General features: G+C 42.4%; 1 protein-coding gene across 8 annotated transcripts in view; it reads right to left on the bottom strand.

The window, feature by feature from the left end:
• ATE1 (arginyltransferase 1) overlaps positions 1–19692 on the bottom strand; it is a 72057-nt gene extending 52365 nt beyond the window's left edge. For 3 of the 8 annotated variants that reach the window (XR_014526889.1, XM_083506170.1, XM_083506176.1), the window contains exons 1-8: positions 17419–17681; positions 15072–15135; positions 13608–13670; positions 12956–13059; positions 12485–12736; positions 9996–10219; positions 7091–7219; positions 4330–4458 (exon numbers count right to left, since the gene is read on the bottom strand). Coding sequence is in view for 7 of the 8 variants with exons in the window: in XM_083506170.1 (XP_083362296.1) it covers positions 4330–4458; positions 7091–7219; positions 9996–10219; positions 12485–12736; positions 12956–13059; positions 13608–13670; positions 15072–15135; positions 17419–17527 (1074 nt within the window). In the remaining variant the exon portion in view is untranslated. Of the gene's footprint in view, positions 1–4329; positions 4459–7090; positions 7220–9995; positions 10220–12484; positions 12737–12955; positions 13060–13607; positions 13671–15071; positions 15136–17418; positions 17682–19345 lie in introns of those variants that run through there. The other 5 variants (XM_083506171.1, XM_083506175.1, XM_083506174.1 and 2 more) reach the window with 5 other exon arrangements.
• Between the last annotated feature and the right edge of the window lie 425 nt (positions 19693–20117).

The raw sequence follows: 20117 nt of genomic DNA, 5'->3' as shown, positions 1-20117 counted from the left end.
TCCATTCCCACAAAAGGTCTGCGGAATTCATGAAAGTCTCTGAGCAATGTCTCTAAAACATACTATTACTTATGCATTAAACTGACCCTGCCTTCATGTGATTTATGCATTTAACTTAGGTATATTATATCAATTCCCTCAGATAACTACATTTAGATGCTTGAAGAAGTTTTGGTCCAGGTTTCTGGGATTCAGAGTCTCAGAGCAACCAGTGTTTATATTCTTCTTTCTAAAAGTCCAAAGGCACTTCCACCCATTTGCTAGAAGTTTATTTAAAACCAGTTTATTTTCATACTGCTTCAAAGCTCCTGCATCATGTGCTCCTGTCAGACATCTTACATATCAAAACCTCATATGATCATAGTCATAGATTTGTAAACAAAGCAGAAATATTTTGCCCAAAATGGGGTTCAAACCCACGACCCTGAGATTAAGAGTCTTATGCTCTACTAACTGAGCTATTGCTAGGTAGGTTGCACCCCTTGAAATACCATATGTTAGAGTCTGTCAGATGGTCTAATCTTCACTTAGCTGCTTGCAATCAGTTGTTATTCAGTGCCTTTTGCCCTTTGTGCCTCTACATTTGTTTATTTTTATGGTGCAATTCCTTTATTATAATTGTTTGCAAGGAAGCGTATTTTCATGAGGTACTTTGGAAAAGGAAGACTGCACGGGACTGTAGCCTCACCATTTAATTATTGCTATGTGCATGCTTTGTATCTCACTTTCTACAGGTAGATATTTAGATCAATATGTCTTATTTGATGTTTTTTGGAGAGGGAACAGAATACGTCATACAAAATATTACAAAGTTGTACCCTGTTTGCAAGCATCTTTCCATTTTAGGAAATAAGCACCGAGACTGATTCTTAATTGTTTAATTTGATCTATATAAAAACTAAATGCTGGGGGGAAATGAAAAGATAAAGCCTCTTTCCTAATAAGTACAAGAGTTAGCAACTTCTGTCAAGTAAGGCAAATATCAACTAAAAGTGGCTGGAGATCTCAGGCTACATGCTCAGCCACTGAATAATCCATTCCCTGCAACAGAAAGGTGTCCATAAAGGTGTGTTAACAATCAACACAATTGTTTACTTGAACATCAGATGAAAATGTTAGAACGTTTACATTTGGAGTCAGTTACAGCTATATCCTATGGGATGCGGGTGGCGCTGTGGGTAAAACTGCAGTGCCTAGGACTTGCCGATCGTATGGCCGGCGGTTCGAATCCCCGCGGTGGGGTGAGTTCCTGTCGTTCAGTCCCAGCTCCTGCCCACCTAGCAGTTCGTAAGCACCTTTAAGTGCAAGTAGATAAATAGGTACCGCTTTATAGCGGGAAGGTAAACGGCGTTTCTGTGTGCTGCACTGGTGCAGGCTCGCCAGAGCAGCTTTGTCACGCTGGCCACGTGACCCGGAAGTGTCCTCGGACGGCGCCGGCTCTTGGCCTCTAGAGTGAGATGAGCGCACAACCCTAGAGTCGGACACGACTGGCCTTCGGGCAGGGGTACCTTTACCTTTACAGCTATATCCTAGTCTAGATACTGAAATATTGTGTGAAAACTTGTTTCCTAACATTTAGTAGTCCTTTTCCAAGGGCTTACCTATAATACTATGCAGGCAATAAATTAAGGGTGCAAGCCTTGGTATATACTTTCCTAGGAAGAAATGCTGCAGAACACAGTGTGACTTTTTTCAAATCCTGACAGTTATGCTCTATTCATCAGGCAGGCTTTTTGGGAAACAATTTAACAGCATATTAAAAATGAAAATGAATGTTAGCTGTTTATGAACCTATCACTAGCCAGAGAACTTCCTATTTAATAAAAATAATTCTCATGGCATATTTTCTAATCTGGCACTTGATATTCACAAGTATCCCAGATGTTGATCTACATGAATTGCATAGTTCCTAATGTATTTGAGAACCAAACCTAGATAACTTACACATATTTAATGTGAACAACATGTTTATATCTCATCATTTTAGCAGCAAACAGACTTTTTAAAAGTAAGATTTAAAAAGGAACTGAAGACACCTACATGTCTAGTTTTGCTCACAGAAAGTGGCTTTATAAATACTGTATGTTTTTCCTACCCAGGGATAGGGGAGAGGGAGGGTTCACCTTATAAACTATTAAACTAAAGGCTAACCCAAAGTCAATTGGGAAGGCAATTTACCATTGTGTAACAGCTTTTTTGAAGTTGTTATGACATTCTACAATCCTAATAAACATAATAATATCATTTCAAAATAAGCTATTTAAAAGAAGGCAGTGCATATTTAATTTGAAAAAAAATAGATGCCTAAATCATATTTTTCAAGGTAATAGCCGTTTTATAAAGCAGGATGAAGATAGCCTCAGCAGTTTTTCTTTCTAAAATGTTGCATAATTATTATTTTTCATGCACTTGTTGCTCCAGCTCTTCAGCGAGTGAGGCTCCCAGATCAGCTTACGTTACATATTAAAAGAAATTAGAATTACAATAAAAACAATCATAAAACAAGACAATAAACAGAAAAGCAGATTAAAAATCCAGCATTACAACAAAGATATATATATGAGAAAACTAAGCAAATAAAATAGCTTTATATGAAGTAATTCCATATATCCAACAGGCACCATTTAAAATCGACTCACTCAGTAAGTCTCCAATCACACCTAATTCATACAGGTTTTACTGAAACCAAGATTTCCTTTGATCTCAGTCCAAAACGAACATGACAACTGTGGTGTCCTACTGGTGTAGGAAGAGAAGGGGGGAGGTTTGATTTTATCAGCAAAAGCGCTCCGTGGGCAAGGGGTTACACTGATTACATATGCCTGGCTCAGTTGCCCCCGCAGCTTCTTATTAATATGCCAGAATCAAAACTCACATTTTGATCCTGGCTTGTTTCAACAAATCCAATCCTGGTAAAAAGCAGCAGCAAAAGACATGAAGCACATTGGCTTGGCAAAGGATAAACAGAGTGTTCTTTTCATCCTTTACCAGCCTTCTTGGTCACCTGGAGGGAATTCCTGCACTTGCCTGCATGGAATTCCTAGTAACTGATGTTGGCCAGGTGAGTAGTGAAATAAAGGACTGACTTAATACTGGAAGTGGAAGGTTTCAATTGTCTCCTGTCAGAATACTTGAGTACAAGCTAGCATCGGCTCCACACATAGAGCTAAACCATGGTTTACCGTTACATCAAAAATGGGCAACTGCTGACCTTTAAACACTTGAAATATGCCCAACATTCTACACTTAAATTCTTCAAGATGCAGACTGCAAGCAAGTTAATTTTCAATATTACAACAATACAAGAAAATAAGGCAATGTATAGAATCAAAAGGAGTGGCAAAAACAAGAGATTAGAGACTGCAGTAAATGTATTTTGAACTGTAGCCATAACTAATGTTAAGCTTTCAAAAAACAAAACACACACACACACAGAAGTTATGACACCTGGCTATATCGTTTCTGTAAAACTTTAAACCCTCCATTAAGCTGTGATGTTGAAATGGCCCAGATTTCTTGTACTGATAATTCCAATTGTTGTCAATCCTAAATCGATCATAAAATTTAGTTTCAACTGTCTGGAAAACAGGAGGCTTTTCGTTTTAGACATGAATTTAGTTTTCTAAATCAAACACTAATCTTATGTCTGTTACTAACATAACACTGACTGATCTCTAGTGTCTTTTTTGACTTGCACGTTCCAATCTGACCCCTTCCTCTTCTCTTCCACTCAAACCCCTTCCCCTACCACTTTTAGTACTATACATGGCTAGCATTCCATCTGAAATGACATTAATGTTAGTCATTAAACCACATTTTTAAACCCACTTCAAACTCTGGTTTAAAGCTAACCATGGCTAGTGTTAACTGCAATTCAGGTGTAATGCTAACCATGGTTTGTCATGGAAAGGGATATGAAGGACTTCAAGCCAAAGAGAAGATGATGGGGGAGAAATTGAGCACATGAACCAAAGAGATTGAAGAATAGGGAGAAGCATGCAAACCAGAAGGGTACACCATGACAGAACAGGAAATATTACACTTGCACTATACCTGGGCCGAGCATACTTATTTCAGAGCAAATCCCATTGGTGATACTGGGATTTACTTCCAAATAACTGGATTAGGAGAACAGTAGAAAGCTTATTCCAACCGATTCAGGACACAGATAAAATACTGAGTACATAAGAAGGCTACTGCTGGAAGGCACATCCAAATCCTAATTCCCCCACCACATTCACAGATCTGATGGAAAGTCAATGCAATAGCCTGTTATTCACACCACCAATGATAATAAGGACAAAAAAAAGTGCATGCAGTTAACTGTACCTGATACTCGTTACATTCAAAAGGAGAGTCCTTGTGTATGGCCATCTGATACTTGGCAAATAAAGCAGCAGACTGGGTGAAAGATGATTTGAACTGCGGGTCCTCTAAAGAAACAGGTACTAACCTCACCTTCAGAGCAAGGGAAAACAAAGGTACTTTGTTGGCATTTGTCCAAATGCTTCTGAAGGTAAGGCTAGTATGCTATCTCCTCAAATCCATTTCAAAGCCTCTTCCTAGGAGACATACAAGGAAGCCCAGCAACCGCAGAAATGTATTACTAAGATTTGAACCACTGGTGGCATTCTAAGTGCTAAGCTGGTTCTGCACTCCAGGAACAGGAAGAGATAGTTTGCATACCAGCTGAAAACAGTAATACTCAGAGCCACTTAATATTCTATGCCAATTATCTCTCCATGCAAAATAGATAACGTAATCAAATTTCCAGGTAAGTCAAGAAGGATTTGACTGTCTCATGTTCTAGAAGGAGGTGAATTCTGAGATTTCTCAATAAGATCAAAAATGGAAGGCAAGCTTGCCCCCTACAACCAGTATTTCGCTGCATCCTGGAGTTGTCATATATTTTCTAGAGTGTACTCTCAGTTCAGGCAAAGAAGTTATGTTAAAGCAAAAGCCTGGTCAATGCTTCAAGTGAACTGGCTCTGTAGTTAAGGTTTACTCATTACCGGTCTAGTGAGAATAGTTCTAGATTATCAGAAGTTCTCAATTAGAGTTTGTAAACCTGAGGGCTATACACAATTCTCATCCAAAAACCTTTCAAATATCTTAATCATTGTAAATGGCAGAACTAATACCTCAACAGAGCTGCACAATATGAACATCTTCCATGTTCTGGCCTTCACTGGGGTACTCAGCCTCCCTCCCACCCAAATGGAAATCATACAGGAGAAACCTGCTTCCTGACTTCTACATTAATCCACATGCTTGTCACTAGATTATGTTTTAGGCACTAGTGACCTAGGTTTTTGCACCTCTGGACTTCGTCACTCTATGTGTTTGGTCAATCACAGCTAACATAAAGGCCAGTTCTGAATATACATAAACCCAAAGGGATTATCCATAAGTATGATCTACTCTGCAAACTAAATTGCCTACCATCTTCCACAATCCATCACTATAGCAGACGCTACCCACCACAATTTACATAAGCTAGAATCCAAATTTAGCTTTCCACAAACAGAAGGGCTCCTTCTGTCCAGAGATGATTACTGATCCAGCAGATTCTCTCTATTCCCTGGCCCCGCTGTTCCAGAGGATCCTACCAGTCCTCCAGAACAGTTTTTCAGGCACTACAAGGGGGAATTGGTTAATGTTGCCTCCCCACACAACTTCTGCCAGCAGGAATATCCCCACTGGCGCTCCACTCAGAGGATACACCCTCCAGCAGCAGCTAAGTCAGGACCCAAGACTGTTTATCAGTGATTACACAAAGTACAGTCATACCTCAGGATAAATACGCTTCAGGTTGAGTGCTTTCGGGTTGCGTTCTGCAGCGACCCAGAAGTAACGGAGCCCGTTATTTCCGGGTTTCGCCATTCGCACATGCACAGACGGTCAAAATGATGTCACGCGAATGCACGGAAGCAGCGAAACACAACCCGTGCATGCGCAGACGCGCTGTCATGTCTTACGTTCTGTTCAGGATGCGAACGGGGCTCCAGAATGGATCCCATTTGCATCCCAAGGTACCACTGTACATTTTGAATGGAGAAGGATGCCTTTATCCAACTGATGCTTATCAGGAAACACTAACACTTTCTAAAACTATTCCACCACACACACACACACAAATGACCACTATTTGTGACTTATTTCCATCGCTGAATTCAGATATTTTGCCAAAGAAAGCAGACAGAACAGTGTGAACAAAGTGAGTTGGGAATTGTCAGGAGAGAGATGAAGAAGCCAACATTAAGGAAAAGGAATTGCCAAAGGATAGATGAGGGTATGAGAGCAAACTGCAGTATGGACAGGGGCATCAACAACACATTGAAGCAAAAGAAATAATGGGTACTGATTGAAGAGTAGCCATGTCCTAGATACCTCATGTCTTCTTGCCTGAATGAAACTATGGGCCTTTTCAGAATTTCACAGTACCTTGCAAAGGTTGGTATGTTAGGGGCAGAAGAGAATGAAGATGGAAAGTAAAAAGTAAAGAGTAAGTCAAAGAGTTGAACAGGTGTAAGGAAAGCATTTCATCCTACACACACACTCTTCCAAAACTTTGTTCTCCTTCCCCATCCAATATGCAACATACTTTATGGATAGGACCTCAGCATAAATTCAACCCAAGGTTAACTGTGCCCTAATTTTTATTTATTTCATAAAATTTATACACCACTTGATTTTTTTTTTTTAAAGCCCTCAAAGCTGTTTACAAATATTTGTGAAACACACTCAAGCCCTGCAGGATCGCCCATTATAGAGGCACATACAACTTTCAAAACCTAGCTACCCTACTGTTTGGGGAATGTAAAGTGTATTTCACTAGTTCCCCTGCTCCTCTTTATGCACCATCTCCAATGTCACAGCAAACCCCATTATTGCGTCTCCTTTTGCTTGAAAATGCCTTTAATTATTTGTGGCACTCATGAGATATGCAAAACCTCCTTGTACTTCCAGGATTTAAGTTTTGTTTAATTCTTTTTTTTTCTTTTTTGAAGTTTCTATGGTTATTAATTATTTTAAAGGAACAGCTTCCAAATGTCTCAGAATAGACCAAAGCAACATGCTTGTGTCTGACCTGGCTGGCGGTTGGTTTATCAGGTGGGCCCTTGTGAATAACCATCTGGTAACGTTTATAGACCTGGTAAGACTCCTGAAAGGTGGCTTTGAACAGGGAACTTGGTGGAGATGATTGCACCAGCCTCACCTTCCAAAGAAAGATATTCATTATTGGAATAATAGCCATTCAAAAGCTGGGAAGAATACAAACAGTTAGAAACTAACTATAGTTAAATCAACATTTACACAATGAAATCAACAATACTTTTAAACAACCATTTCCCCCTCAAGGCCAATGTTACTTTCTGCTCCACTACGCCTATTTATTATTATTTTTTAAGAAATGAAAAGATTATTTTCCATGTAACCATTTAAGTTTAGTTTCCAGTCATTGTTCTGTAAACACTGTGCACTTTACTCAATAGTTTACAAAGTCTAATACAAAATCAATTTTGAGTGAATCATGCAGTTGTATAATAAGGATTATTCAAACATAAATACATATATTCTATACATGTAAGAACAAAAACAAGTTGCTACTCAAGTCCACATCCACCCTTAAATTGCATGAGGTCATTTTTCTTCCTGCCATTTTCCCATCAGTCTTTGCTGTTGGCTATCTACCATCATCTATGCACTATTTTGAGATGCTAGGACAAGAACACTGATGAGATTTCTTTTAACACAACTGAATAATTTAAATCTCCCTTAAATCCTATAAGCACAACTTCATGTTAACACATACTATACTAGCAGTTCAATCCTAAGCATCTTTAACTCAGAAGTCTCAAGGAGTTCAATGGGACTTCATTCCTAGTAAGGGTGTCTCAGCCTCCTCTTTCACTATATGCCACAGAACCCCAGAATATCACCGTTATCAAATGGAAAACAGACTTAGCACACATAAATGTATGCTTTAAAATGTGCTATCAGTGGAACTATACCCCTTTTTCCTAAGAAAAAAATTAACAAACATGCCAGAACGAGGCATGAGAAGTAAGCCAAGAACAAATACTGGTTGCCACTCATGGTTTGGAGGGAAACAAATCATAGATTGCATTTGGACAACATGACAAACCAGACCCTGACTTGTTTTACTTGTGGTATGGCAAGAATTGGGAAGAAGCACTGCAAAAAACTTTCCAGCAACATGCACCAGCAAGTTGCTCACTCACATCAAACCATAGTTTGTTTTAAGCCATAGTTTAATGTGATACATGACCTGGGCTAACGTATGCCTCAAGCTCACTATTTTTTCTGCTAAGGCTAATGTATCAAATTTTTGATCCAATTCTCATTAAGAAAAAACTATTTCCCTTACATCTTGGCTATGAGTCATGTCTTGCAAGAGACCAAGCAAATACCCTGTCATGGCTAGGTGCTACACTGAACAGAATCTGACCTGGCGTGGCAATCGCAAATGAACAGAGCAAGTGGAGTCAGAGGTCATGTTAATGCTAGGCAGTAATCAAGGAGCCAAAGTCAAATGTCCTTCCAGGGTCAGAGACAAGCTAAAACAGAAGCAAGGGTGGGTCAAAACACAGGAGGCAAGCACATGACATGCAAATGTTTTTTGACAGGAGGGTGAAAAAGGGAAAGTTACAAGATGAAAAAGTGTAAGATCAGGGACAGAATCCGGGATGAGGCAATTTACGTGCCCATAAGGGAAAGAACTATAATCAGCCAGGGTGTGCTTTTAACCATCTAGAGCAGGCACCCCCAAACTCGACCCTCCAGATGTTTTTGGGACTACAATTCCCATCATCCCTGACCACTGGTCCTATTAGCTAGGGTTGATGGGAGTTGTAGTCCCAAAACATCTGGAGGGTCAAGTCTGGGGATGCCTGCTCTAGAGCAAAGGTTCCCAGCTGGAAAAAGCCCTGCCACCATGCACCATCACCTCCTTCTGTTGCTTGACTACTTTCTACCTGCATGAGGCCCCTTGCCGTGGGGAAGGGCTGTAACCACCACCAGCAGGTGGGACCCCCTCTCCCTTACTTGCCAGGCTTTGGGAAGTGGCTCTTAATATCCAGTAGCCACTGACGAACTCTGTGGCATACAGGATGAGAGCCACTGATCTAGAGGTTTGCAGCCTCAACCCCTGAGACAGAAAATCCAGCTGAACAGTGGTGACAGGCATCCTCTCTCCCCACTCCACCAATTTTGACGGAGATAAAGGGGCTGCTTGGAAAGACTGGTTCACAGTAGCAAGACCTAGTTTCCTAGGGACCAAGGACTGCTCTCCCAGGAGCTGTTTGGCGCCCAGGGAAGTGGCCAAGAGGATAAAGTAATTCTTTGTCAGCTACCTTATATGTAAGTTTCAGCACACTGCCCAAAACTGGTTAAGAAATTCTTTTCACGGGGTGAATAGGTAATAGACTCATATGCCATCATATGCATATCTGGGGGAAAATAGGTCCTAAAAATTTCCAGAAATGCACAAATTATAGCCAGGAGTCTGGTACTGGAAACTGATAAAAAATTTGTGAAACAGCATCTTCTTCAGTGATGTAAAAATCTAGCTATTTGTCATTTCTAATTTTTACTTCAAATTAGGGGACTAATTTTATATAACATTCATATCTAATTACAGTTCCACTAATGTGATTTTTGTTCTGGAAATGTACTGCGCTATTCATTCAGGTGGAACCACAGCACCCTCTTGTGTTTCTGCAAAGAACACATCCACTTAAGTTTTGCACACACTAACATACACACAACAACGTCTTATAAGGCTAAACTGAAAACATTGCAGGACTTTTCAAATGCCAGTAATTGACACCAAGGCATGTTATAATGCAACCAATTTTTACAATTAAAAGTAGAACATTTTTCACATCTGACTAATCAAATACCTTCAACGTAAGCAGCTGTACAAGAATGACATGATGGCTCTACGTCAATCAAAGTAAGTATCTCAGTACCTCTAACTGGTGCACAGGTTCAGTAGGTAAGGAGGCAAAAATGAAGTCTTCAATTGATTTGGGCTGATTGGTTTTAGCTTTCGAGCGCTGGCCAAGCAAAACCTGAGCCTCAGTTTGCAGCGAAGGATTTTGTGTCTGGTTCTGAAGGGTCTTCTGCAATTTATGTTCCTTCCTTAGTTCCTTTGCTTTACGGCAGGGTGGCTTACTCAAGTCGGCTCCTTTCCCTAGAAAGGCAATGCGTACATACTCAATGGCGAAAGTGTGTGCTGTAGAATAGCTACATTCATTCACCTGTTTACTTTTATGACAACTGGAAGAAAGGCAATGAATACCATAAGAAAAAATGTAATCCTCTTCTGACGCTCCAGGTACATTTTAGTATTGTGCTTGTATTGGGGAAAATACCAGGGTGATCCCCAGTATCCCTGTGGGTTTGCCTGGATGCTCCAATCAATACCAAACACCAGTCAGATCAATTAACAGGCATTTATTTAGCACCAGAAGGTGATGCCACATGACGCCCCCTTTGCCAGAGAGGAAAGAGGCCAGCTGGGTAAAAGGCCCAGTACTATTTATACTTTAAACATTCCTAAACAACAGCTATTCTGCCAAAGTAACTCATATGGCATAGCAATGACCTTCTCTCCTCCCTCCCTCCCTCTTCCTTGCTTATCTGTTTCAACTACTGTCTACTCAAAATGTATGTACTGCTTGTTTTTTAGTACAGTGGTACCTTGGTTCTTAAACGCCTTGGTACTCAAAAGCCTTGATTCATAAATGCTGAAAGTAAGTGTTCCAGTTTTCAAACATTTTTTGGAAGCCGAACAGCCGATGTAGCTATTGGCTATTGTTTCCAGGGCGCCTGCACCAATCAGAAGCTGTGGCTTGGTTTTCAAACATTTCGGAAGTCAAACGGACTTCCAGAACGGATTAAGTTTGGTGCTTTTTTGTTTTTGCGATTTATTTTGTGTTTTTGTTTTTGAGGCTTTTTCGGTTAATTTGTTTTTGTGACTGTGTGGAACCCAGTTCAGCTATTGATTGATTGATTGATTGATTGCGTGACTGCGGAAATTGATAAAAGCGCCCCATCCAAACCATGACTATCATCAGTGCAGGTAAGGAAAAAATAATAATTTTAAATTTTATCACCTACAATAGTGTCTTATTTATTTTATAGTACAGTACATTGATTATTGCTTTCATTTTATGGATCAATGGTCTTGTTAGTGAAATTCATGTTAAACTGCTGTTTTAGGGGTTGTTTTTAAAAGTCTGAAACGGATTAATCCGTTTTGTGTTACTTTCTATGGGAAAGCGTGCCTTGGTATTGGAACACTTTGGTTTTGGAATGGACTTCCGGAACAGATTAAGTTTGAGAACCAAGGTACCACTGTATATGTCTGCCTTGCCCATAACACTTGTACTCATCACTTGTAAGGTTAAGCAGCACAAATAATTTCCTACTTGTGTATAAAGTTATAATACTGTATTTGTAAGCCACTCATTAGCCACCGCCCTCCCGTTTTTTTTGCAAAAGTAACTCAAAGCGGGGCCAACAATCAAGAAGGTGGTTTCTGCACGTGCATTAGAACCAGAACGAAACAAAACTGAAAAATCTAGAAGAAAAGAAGAAGAAGAAGAAGAAGAAGAAGAAGAAGAAGAAGAAGAAGAAGAAGTAGTAGTAGTAGTAGTAGTAGTAGTAGTAGTAGTAGTAGTTTGGGTTTGATATCCCTCCTTTCACTCCCTTTAAGGAGTCTCAAAGCGGCTCACATTCTCCTTTCCCTTCCTCCCCCACAACAAACACTCTGTGAGGTGAGTGGGGCTGAGAGACTTCAGAGAAATGTGACTAGCCCAAGGTCACCCAGCAGCTGCATGTGGAGGAGCGGAGACGCGAACCCGGTTCCCCAGATTAGGAGACTACCGCTCTTAACCACTACACCACACTGGCTCTCACATTCATATTTTTAAAATGTAGGATCAAAGCACCCCACCCACTAAAAGAGGCTACTGGTGAATTAATTAATTCCTGGTTGAGGGAAAAAATGATTTTGATGGGCACCTGAAGACAGGTAATAATGGTGCCAAGTGAGAGCCTTCCACAAGCAGGGAGCCATGACAGAAAAGTCCTGTTCTCATGTCACCAGCCTCCAAACTTCCTGCGGGCACATGAAGAAGGGCCTGAGATGATGATTGCAGTGTCCTGGTCTGCTCATATGGGGAGAGGCAGCCCTTGAAAGTACTGGGGTCCTGAGCCACATAAAGCTTTATAGGTCAAAAGTAGGACTTTGAATTGGGCCCAGAAACTAACTGTTAAGCCAGTGCTGTCAGCACAGGATTGGTGTTATGTACTCAGGCTGTCTTGATCCAGTGAGCAACCTGGCCGCTGAATTCTGAACCATCTGCAATTTCTGGAAATCACACAATACAAACAAGGAAGAAAAGAAGGTGCAAAGCTGTCTTGCCTTCTTCTTATATTAAAGATTAGTTACCTGGTTTGGGAACTGCCGGACTAACTTTAGCTGACTCCAACGGCTCCCCAGAATTGGCATTAACTTTCTCATGAGACAATTCAATATGGTCTGAGTCTGCTTTCTTCACAGTTATTTCACCTTCCCCACTCTCCACCTTCTCCAAATGATCAGGATTGAGGGGTTTTAGTTCAGCCTGACAGCTGCCTGGTTCGTCTTTTAACAAAAAACTGCAGCCATCAGTATCTTTGGTGTGAGAATCCATAGGCTCCACTGTAAATAGGGGAAAAATTAGGACAAACCATGAGCAAAAGACAAAGGACAGCTGATAAAAAAATACTATATAACACTAATAATTAAAATTTAAAAGACAGCTACAGCTCTATATAATTTACATGCCATTGACCTATTGATCTAAGTAAAAAAGAAATTTAATTGCACAACAATTTCAACTGCACAACAGTAAGTAATGTTTAAAAGACCGCTTATTACCTTCACTGTCTACTACAGGAATCTCCCCCTTCATTAAGAATTTCAACATCTTCTTTAGAACCTTCTTATGTGATTTGGAAGGCTGGAAATGTAAGGCCCGGCATCTAAAAAAAGAAAAAGGGAATATAGTCAAGGTATCCGCCAAATAATATAGTATATTAAACAAAAATTTGATATGTATGTTATCAATTAGTCATGTAGTCTAGGTTCCATGGAACAGTTTAGGCTTTGCTAACAATACCACATTAATTAGTGGCTAGTGATGCTCTTTCGATATTTCTGTGGATGTTTGGAATTATGACAACATTAACATTTAATCACCCGCATTCACTAAAATGGGCTGAGAAGTTACAATGGAATTAAAGCCCAGCAGAACACACAGTTTCAAAGTCTTGCAATGTACAAATTACTCTGATATTTTTACATCTCTTTTCAGCAAGGTTCTTTACAACACTACAAGTACAACCAAAAGCATTTTATGCACAGGGTTCCAACCTGCTTGCTCATAATAAACTGTTTACTCTCACAGCAACCTGATTCATAGCTTAATGGCATCACGAGTCACCATTTCCCATTAATATTTACATTAAGCAGATATCTGAATCTGTCTATATGTCGACATTCAAGAAAATATACAGAAGTATTGCCTTACCTTATAGTATATTGAGGACAACATGTACGATTCATAATAGGCTTGTAAATGTATTTCCCACTCCTATAAGTTAAAAAAAAAACCTGTTTAAAATGTATGTTTAGTTTTTAGAATAGCCATGAATTATAAGGTTTAAATAACTTATTTGTTTAAACCACGATTCCTGGGTCACACATAATGCTAACCTATGCTCACGATTCCCACCCAGCATGGTCAGGGATTATGGGAATTGTAGTCTTGTTAAAGAACAATGCACTAAACCAGGGTTTGGCATTATGCGCAAACCAGTCTGAGACCACTGTATTTAAACTGTCGCTACATATTTATTTATACCCCACTTTCCAAATGCTCTCCGAGGCACATGATCATAACCATCCAAAGCAATTAGCTCGTCTCTTGGCGATGTGCAATGCAGCGGCATTCTGAGATATTGCACTATGACTGCTGGCCTTATGGGACTCAAAAGAAATAGGCTGCCCATGCCTGGAAGTCTTCTGCTGAGAAGTACTAGACATATATCTACTAAAGGTGGGAGTCTCCACATAGGCCAGATGGAACATGGGCCCCAGCTCTTCTGAAAAGGTACACTCAAGTCTAGAGCCCCTCTTTTCAAGAAGGTATTGCTAGTCAGTTTCTTGCACCAAGAAATACCAGAATAATGATTACTTTAGGTGACGCTTAGTTTTAAACGGAGCACTTCAAATGGGCTACTGGTCCTAATAAAAGACTTCTCTTAGAAGGAAGTCAAGTTGTCCCCTATTCACAAATGGAGAACTTTTCTGATAGTATACAAGTTACAGTTTGTTTAGATATTGCAACAAAACAGAAAAAGAGCAGGAAATGAAATGAACTCACTCATGGCATGGGAGCTCTTGAAGGGCCAAACTGAAGTTTATGCTGATGATGAAAGAGACTGTAAAGGGGCTGCAGAATTATGCACAGTCTCCTTGCCTTCTCAAGTCTCTCTTCATAGCAAATGCCCCACTTCTTCCTTAATTGCCACTAAAACCTGCTGACCTCTAGATGCTCAAGGATGTAGTCTAACTCCCAGCCAACATGGCCAATGACCAAGGATGGTGGGGGTTCGAGTGTAGCAATATCTGGAGGAACATAAGCTTACTATGCCTGAGCTGAAGGCCACATAGGCACAAAAATTAAGTAGGCCCTCCAAACCAGGTTAACTAGGGATAAGTCTACACTCTTTTCCCAATAGAAATAGACACTGTCATATATTTTCTGTGAGGAGGAGTGAGAAGCTAAGACTGAAGAAGCACAAGCAGGGCAGCACTTTGCTAGCATGACTTGAAAACACTTTCCCTTTCAGTTTCCTCATGGTACAATGTGACGTTTATGATCTTATATATTTTTACAATAAAATGTGGCAGTTTGAATTCCACAATATGCTCTTTAATATTGAAACACTGGATTCAGTTACACCAACAGTGCTCAGATGGCATCTCTTACCTTCGCCAACCTCTGTCGATAAGATCTTGGTAATCTTGGACAGTCAGTGAATGAGCCCACATGCCTGAAACACACATCAAACAAGACAGGAGGGGGGGGGGAATAAAAACTTCAAACAATGGGAACAAAGCCAGTTCCTGTGGAAAGCTACTGCTTCCTGTATTTCTTTGCAACACAAAACCTTAAAAAAAAAAAACACTGATGAAATTTTTTAAACACAAAATTAAAACTTTGTGATGAACATTAAAATCCACATTCCTCACTAGTTTTGCTACATCCACCTAACACTTCAACACCCTATATTTAGTCTCTACCGCAATCCCACTGACCAATCTAGTTTACTACACTCCATTAGTTTTTTCCACCATTACTCTCCCCAAGTCAATGCTTAAGGGAAATGGTCCTATCTGCATTAGCAACAAGTCCTCCTTGTCCTCCTTTGACATGTCACATTCAGCTCTATCTGCTCCTTCTTTCTCAGAGGCCTTCAGCAACTCTGCCAAATCTAGCTCTGTGTTTATTCGCCCACCATTTATTCTGTCCCATTGTTCCTTACTGTCCCACCCCTTGCCTCTTTGCAACAAAACCCATTTCTTTCCTCAAAAAAATTGAACCTCCTCCTCTACTGTCAGTTTTTCATTAGTTCCTGCTCACACCCACAATATTGCTCTTTAACCCAGCAGAGGGCCTATTACTATCTCTGGGTGAGTAGCTGTAGATCAACAAGGATTTGTGACATCCTATTCTTTTAACACCCCTTCATGGATCACTGCTTTGTCGTGGCGAAGGGGCTTGAATAACTCAGAGAAGCTATGGTTTTCCCAGTAGTGATGTATGGAAGTGAGAGCTGGACTATAAAGAAGGCTGATCGCCGAAGAATTGATGCTTTTGAATTATGGTGCTGGAGGAGACTCTTGAGAGTCCCATGGACTGCAAGAATATCAAACCTATCCACTCTTAAGGAAATCAGCCCTGAGTGCTCACAGGAAGGACAGATCGTGAAGCTGAGGCTCAAATACTTTGGCCACCTCATGAGAAGAGAAGACTCCCTGGAAAAGACCCTGATGTTCGGAAAGATGGAGGGCACAAGGAGAAGGGGACGACAGAGGATGAGATGGTTGGATAGTGTTCTCGAAGCTACCAGCATGAGTTTGACCAAACTGTGGGAGGCAGTGGAAGACAGGAGTGCCTGGCATGCTCTGGTCCATGGGGTCACGAAGAGTCGGACACGACTAAACGACTAAACATTCTTTTAACAACAACAACAACAACAAAATGACTTCCCCTTCCCAATTAGGCAGCCAAAATGAAGAGAGCTTGGAGAACAAATATTTTGTGTAGAGGAGGACTGTGAGCTCAGAAGAAACCCCTGCACTGCTTAGCAGCTGCTAAGAGACAGTTTGTTTTACACCTGGCTCCAGCTAGCCACTCTCCACAATATGAAACATTAGTGAAGCCTGCTTTCTCTGCTTTAACTCTCTCAGCAGTCACATTGCCAGGCCTTTTGTACTGTCCCCATGGTTCTTCCTAGTTCTGAGAGCCAAAACAAAACACAAAACAGGGAAGGGAATGGGGACTAAATAAAGGATCCAGAGAGAGGACAGTAACTAACTACCAACCATTTTTATGAAGAAGGCTTGAGTTCATGGAAGTTTACACCCGTGGTTCCCTACGTGGGGCACATGCCCCACAGGGGGCAATTTGATTTTTAAGGGGGGCAATTTGAGAATGCGCTAGACCAAGCCTTTTAGGCTTCCTCCACATGAATAGTTCACTTTTTTTTAATAATAAGAATTATATGTCATGGGGTAGTGGGGCATAGCAGAAAAAGAAAAAAGGTTGGGAACCACTGGTTTACACCATTAACATGTTTGGATTTTGGATGCAGGTTTTTTGGGGGGTGGGGGTGTCCCTTCCCAATCCCTGCTGCAATCCTCTGGATTGCACAGCAGTCCCTGGCTTTTCAAGGGAGGCCTGAAAAGGGTAACCCACCCCCTTACCTTATCTCCTTGTGGCAGCCCCTCAGCTACTGCCCTAGAAGGAAGTGGGGTACCCAGAAAGTGGGCTTGTGGGTTTCATTAAGCCCCCCCACCCCGCCTCGCTTCTTCACCATAGCTGGGAGGAACTTGGACAGGGGAACACCAACCCGCCTAGACTTCCAAGGGGCTGCAAGGAAACTGAAACATTTCGGACCCCCCGAGGGCAAGGCCCAGCTCAGCCCACGCGCCCTTTCCATGCACCTGGCGCTCTGCTCTTATTTCTTTAAAAGCTAGTTTTAAGGAAAGGGAGACACGCGCGCAGCGCCCTCCCTTCCTCTGCTGCCTCTCCCCGCCCTCGGGACCCTAACCGTGGGAGAGGTTGCCGGTGTCGCTCTTGCAGTAGCCGCAGCGGTAGCCGTCGTCTCCGCCCAGGTACTCCACGATACTTGGGGAACTACTTCCCCCTGCCGCCGCCATCTTTGCCGGCCGGCTTAGGGTGCCACAAACCCTTCAGGGGCCCCGGGAAGCAGCGGCAGCAGCGCCGGCGGCCGCCATCTTAGCAAAGGGCAAAAGTTTGGGTGGAGCAGGGAGAGGGCTCCAGTCTCCCTCGCTTTCTGTCGCGACTTCCGGGAGCCCAGCGCACAGCTTCGCATCTTCCATGTGCGGGGCCAAAAAAAGAGGCATCAAAGGTAAATACTGCGTCTTAAAGGGACAGGCTTCTAATTCGTTGCGGCGGGTTTAAGTTTATCGTACCCTCTGCCTTAAAAAAAAAACAACCAAAACCCTTTAGATATAGATATCGTTTCTTTTTCTGGCACGGTTTTTTGGGGGTTGTTGTCTTTAAATCCATCGTGGCAAACAGAAATTCAGCAGATGGGGATGAAATGATGGGAGAATCTTTCACCTGTTTTGTTCATTTTGCTGCCTGCTATGCAGCCTTTGGAAGGCATTGTAAATTTCCCCAGAAATAGCCCGATACTGTGTCGCTAATGCAGCCAGTGAATTCTCAGTTCTGACAGTTGTGTAGGTATCGTGCATACATCTTGCAAACTGTGCTTGTTTATTTGGGCATCAGTCCCATTGTGTAGAATGAGATTCCACAGGTAAAGCAGCATAGGATGACAGCTTTATTTCCATTTGAAGTCACTCCAGGCATGGGGGAAGTAACATATAAACTATTAAAATAATTACAACATCTGCTCCAGAGCTCCGGGGCCAAGTATACCCTTCCCTTCCGTTTTGTCTAATTGCCTAGCCTATTTTCCCCTGTCCTTCTCAGACAATCTGATTAATGAGCAAACTACTGCTTTAAATTATGTCAGTAGGATAAGCATTACTGAAGCTGCAGCCCTCTCTACCCACTCAGCGGGACTCACTTTTAAGCAGAGACTGCCATACTGAGGAGAGAGGACTGCAGTGCTCAGGTTTCCAAATTTTTACGGCTTTCTAACATTTTAAAACGTCACACGAAACTCATAGACGACTAAACAACTATGCAGATTCATCAGAAGCAAGTCGCACTGAGCTCAGCCGAGCTTCACTTTTGCACAAGTTTATTTTGGTGTAAATCCCACTGTTTGTGCGGGACTAAACGGTGTGCTCAGTGGGGTTTACTCATTTACAAGAGCCTTACTTCTGAGCAAACGGGTATTAGGCTAGGCTAGAGCTCTAAACGCCTCCTTTTCGCGGGCTTAATTTCTCTTAATTTCCTCCTCGCCCAACTACGTTTCCCCATTCAAAAGCTCCGAAGTTCTGTCCAAAAAACCCAACTTTTTTTTTTGAGCCAAGAGCTTTGAAGGTTTGTTTCAAAGCTGGAAGGACGAAGGAGAACTTCTATAGCCCTTGCCCTATCTCGAGTTTTCACTTGGGCTACCGCTGCTCCTCGGCTGCGAGGCTGCTAACGGGGGGTGGGTGGGGAGCAAAGGCAAGGGCTGCGTGGCACTCCCTGGTTCTCGGGAGGAAGGCAGCCAGCAGCAGCGAGGACACGAAAAGTCTCAACACGAACGCCGCCATTTACTCCCAGGCGGAGAGCGGGGCAAGCGGCGGCCCCTTCTTCGCGAAGGGCAAGCGCACAGGGGGGCTCCATAAAAGCAACGGACAGGGCGTGCCAGTTCCGCCATCTTTACTGAGGGAAGGGCGTTAAGTAACAGCGGCGGAGAGAAAAATGCACCCGCGACAGGTGTGCTGCTGGCAGCCGTCGCTACGTAGTCGTCTACCTTCCCCGCCTACCTTCCCCGCCCCCCCCGCCTTAGTTAGGGCCTTCCTGAAGTTATTCTCCCACCCTCCAGCTCTTACCGTGGCTTGCTTTCCCCCCAGCAGAGTGACAGTAGCCGCACCGGTAGCCCTCTCTCGTTCCTTCGTAGGCCACGACGGAGTCCATGATGCCCAGCCGGTCCCTGCTTGCGCTACGATGCCTCGTTGGCAGAGGAGGGGGGAATCGGAGCACCTTGAGCCACCTGCTCCACCTTGCGATCGTTTTGGCAAGCTTCTCCCCCTCCCTTGCCCTTCACCTGTTCCACCCACCCGAAATAATGAGCTTCAGTTCCCGAGGATGCGGCTCTAGGAGCACCATCGCCTGCTAAACAGGAGCGCTCTCTCCCCACCTCAAAGCACGTGCCTCTTGCTTTCTGGGTAGGAAACAGCCGCGCTTGCACTGGAATGTCCCTTTTCAGAGCCCCAGCTTTCAACAGCCGACTGCTAACACAGGGATGTGCAACAAGTGGCCCTCTAAATGTTGTTGGGACTTCCGTCTCCCATTATCCCTGACCACTGGCTACACCGGCAGGGGCTAAAGGGAGTTGGGAGTCCGGCAACATCTGGAGGGCGTAAGTAGGGTGGCCACCCGCTTCTCGTAACCAGAGGTCAGTGTGGAAAATGCTAGATTTGCTGCAATTTAACGAAATTATCTCTCCCAAACTCCTCTCCTAGCCTAAATCCAGGGCTCACTAGCATGTAGAAGTGCATGCTGACAAGGGGCAGAATGAGCAATAGCTTGCTCTTACACATTTAACAATATTTTTATATTACTTTTTCGCACACGAAACCTGAGAGAACATGTGCCTTCTTC

The sequence above is a fragment of the Podarcis liolepis genome, assembly GCF_965112155.1.
Source record: "Podarcis liolepis genome assembly, chromosome: 5".
NCBI lineage: Eukaryota > Metazoa > Chordata > Lepidosauria > Squamata > Lacertidae > Podarcis > Podarcis liolepis.
The sequence above is the reverse complement of the archived record's forward strand: the minus strand, read 5'-3'. Positions and strand labels throughout refer to the sequence as shown.